General features: G+C 51.5%; 1 protein-coding gene across 1 annotated transcript; it reads right to left on the reverse strand.

Annotated features, from left to right (window-relative positions):
* Window positions 1-387: 387 nt before the first annotated feature.
* Window positions 388-2,298, reverse strand: LOC120548311 (forkhead box protein G1-like). The gene has a single exon (XM_039784459.1). It carries the CDS (start codon window positions 2,063-2,065, stop codon window positions 845-847), a length of 1,221 nt encoding a protein of 406 aa, XP_039640393.1. The 5' UTR covers window positions 2,066-2,298; the 3' UTR covers window positions 388-844.
* Window positions 2,299-2,894: the final 596 nt, after the last annotated feature.

Below are 2,894 nucleotides of genomic sequence, written 5' to 3' on the forward strand. Positions count from 1 at the left end.
GCTCTGCCATGTTGGAATTAACACGGTTTGGGATATCATTATTTTGGAAGGAAACTCTTCGCGCAGAGCAGTTTTTTTTTTAATGATTGTTCACGCTTTCATTATAATTATTATTATTCGGCCTGTCCGGGGTCAAACCTGAGTAGAGATATGATTTATAGGCTTATTCTTCCTCTCGAACCCCTGATTGTTTCTAAATTTTAAGGCTTTATTTATTCACTATTTCCTTTTCCTCTTAAAAAGAGAGAAAATGAGAAGTTTTGATTGTCTTTTTTTTGTCCTTGATTGTCTCAAAAAATCCATAAATAATAATAATAATAATAATAATAATTAACCCTGTTTGTCTTATTCCCTCCCCCCCTCCCTCCCTCCCTCCCTCCCTCCCCCTTTTTTCCTCAATACTGATAAGTTTACACTGACAAATAGAATTTAAATACATTTTACAATAAATACAAAACATAAATAAAAGACTCAAGAAAGAAAAGTACTGAAAATATTTGTACAAGATATAAATAGCTTGAAATATACTTAGTGTTACCTTTGGCAAGTCTAGTTTATACAGTTGTACAACCCGCGGGTAACAAAAAGTGTGTCCCTTTTATGTTTAAACCAAAAGCGAAAGAAAATTAAATCAAAATAAACCCTCCCTTTGCTCTTCGGGTGGGGCAGAATATGGCCAAAAAGTTTCACTTCTTATATATATATTTTTTTTGCAATCAATGTTTCGATATTTACCACTTATTATTTGCCCCTTTAACGTGACGTCTTTTGTGCGTCCGCGTCCCGGTGCCATGCGCGGTAAAAAAAACAAAAAAAAACGTGATGGTGATGAGGGCTGCAGAGTTCAGTTTAGGAAAGCGTTTGGAGTCACCCTCTTTTGATGGGACAGCACCCCGGGGAAGCCCGCGGACACGCCCGGGGAGAAGGCCGGTAGGGAGCTGTTTCTGAGGGAGTCCGACAGCAGGCTCTGCGGGGAGCTGCTCGTCGCGAGGCCGCCGTAACCCTGCGCGCTCTGCTGGAGATGCGGCGGCGGTCCTCCTCCCGGCGGCCCCTGCGCCCCTGCATGCTGGTTCCCTGAGACAAAATACCCGGCTGTCTGTCCGGAGAGCAGCCCGACCGGCGACCCGCTCATCCCGTAACTGTTCGACAACGAGCCGCCGAGGATGGAGCGCCCCAGCTCCCCGTTGCTCAGCTGCTCCACCGCGGGCAGCAGCGACCCGTACCCGGCCGCCTGGTTCAAAAACCCGGGCGAGGATCCGTTGTAGTGCGGGTGATGATGGTGGTGGTGGTGCAGGGAGAGGAAGGGTGAGATCTGCCAGTAGAGCGGGTTGTTCGCCCGCTCGTTAATCCCCAGGCCGAGCGGAGCGAAGCGCAGCCCGCGCTTCATCGCCAGCTTGCCCCTGGAGGTGGCGGAGCGCCTGCGCAGCTTCCCCGTCGTCCCCCCGATGAAAACATCATCGCTGCTCGGGTCCAGCATCCAGTAGTTGCCCTTCCCCGGGTCGTCATAGTGCCGGGGAACCTTCACGAAGCACTTATTGAGGCTCAGGTTGTGCCGGATGGAGTTCTGCCAGCCCTGCTTGTGCTCCCGGTAGTACGGGAAGTTTTTCATGATGAACTCGTAGATGCCGTTGAGCGTGAGCCTCTTCTCGGGGCTCTGGCGGATGGCCATCATGATGAGAGCGTTGTAGCTGAAAGGAGGCTTGTCATATTTCCCGTTTTTCGCGCTGTTGGCTTTCTGTTCCGGCGCAGCTTTGGCGCCGTCCGCTCCGTCTCCGTCTCCTTCTCCCTCTCCGCCCTCCTCCTCCTCTTCCCCCGGTTTCTCTGGGTCCAGAGCCGCAGCCGTGGAGTCCACCTCCGCCGGGTCCAGCGACTTCTCAGAGTCGGAGCCCGGAGAGGGAGAGAAGGTCCCCGGGATGCAGACAACCGCGGCGGCGGCGGCGGCTGCGGCTGCGGCTGCAGCGGCCACGGAGTCCGGTCTGCTGTCGCACTTTGAGGGCAGCAGGAGGCTCTTGATACTGAAGGAGGAGGACCGGTGAACGATCGGCGGGTCTTTTACATCCTCCATGCCCGGTGGCGGGGTCTGTCTCCCAAAAAACAACGAGGAGTAAATAATAATAATAATAATAATGATAATAAAAAAAAATAATAACAATAAGAACTCCAAGCTATAGTCCACCTCCGTTATCCAGACTGGAAACGAAAAGAGAGACAGAGAGGAGAGAGAGAAAGGAGGGTCAGGATGAGAAATGCATGGATGGAGGAGTAGAGAGAGAGAGAGAGAGAGAGAGAGAGAGAGAGGGGGGCGAGAGAGAGAGAGAGAGAGAGAGAGAGGGGGAGTGAGAGAGGGAGCGAGAGAGAGAGAGAGAGAGAGAGAGAGAGAGAGGCTTGGATGTAGAGAAATTAGTAATTAAGGAGGTTCCGTCTCGCAGAGGAGGAGCTTCTCCAAAGATTTTTGTCAACAAATCCTCTTTTCTTTCTGCTTCTTCTTCCTCTCTCTGCGTCTGTGAACGGAGCCTCCAATGGCGACCTTTAATGTCTCCACCGACACAAACCTGACATTTTTATCTGCTCTCTTTAATCTCTCTCTCCCTCTCTCTCTCTCTCTCTCTCTCTCCCTCGGTATTTACGCGCGTACACCGTTCCCTAAATTCGTCCATGTAATTGCGCCGTGCGTCACGCGCCCTCCTCTCTGTGCATGTGTGCGTAAAATCCCCATTCTGCGCTTGTGCGTAAAAGCGCATGTCGGTTTGTGCCCTCGCCGCCTGTGCGTGCGTGCGTGCGTGCGTGCGCGTAAAAGCGCACAGGCGGCGAGGGCAGGCTTTGTTTTCTCAGCGACGGTATAATAGTTTGAATTCATGTCAGCAAACACAGCGCGTGCACGGTCGCCGTGCGTT

Source organism: Perca fluviatilis, chromosome 19 (genome assembly GCF_010015445.1).
Source record: "Perca fluviatilis chromosome 19, GENO_Pfluv_1.0, whole genome shotgun sequence".
In the NCBI taxonomy this organism is placed as follows: Eukaryota; Metazoa; Chordata; class Actinopteri; order Perciformes; family Percidae; genus Perca; species Perca fluviatilis.

Bases quoted from the DNA above. Each gene is read 5' to 3' on its own strand.
- LOC120548311 (XM_039784459.1), bottom strand. From the start codon at position 2,065: ATGGAGGATGTAAAAGACCCGCCGATCGTTCACCGGTCCTCCTCCTTC.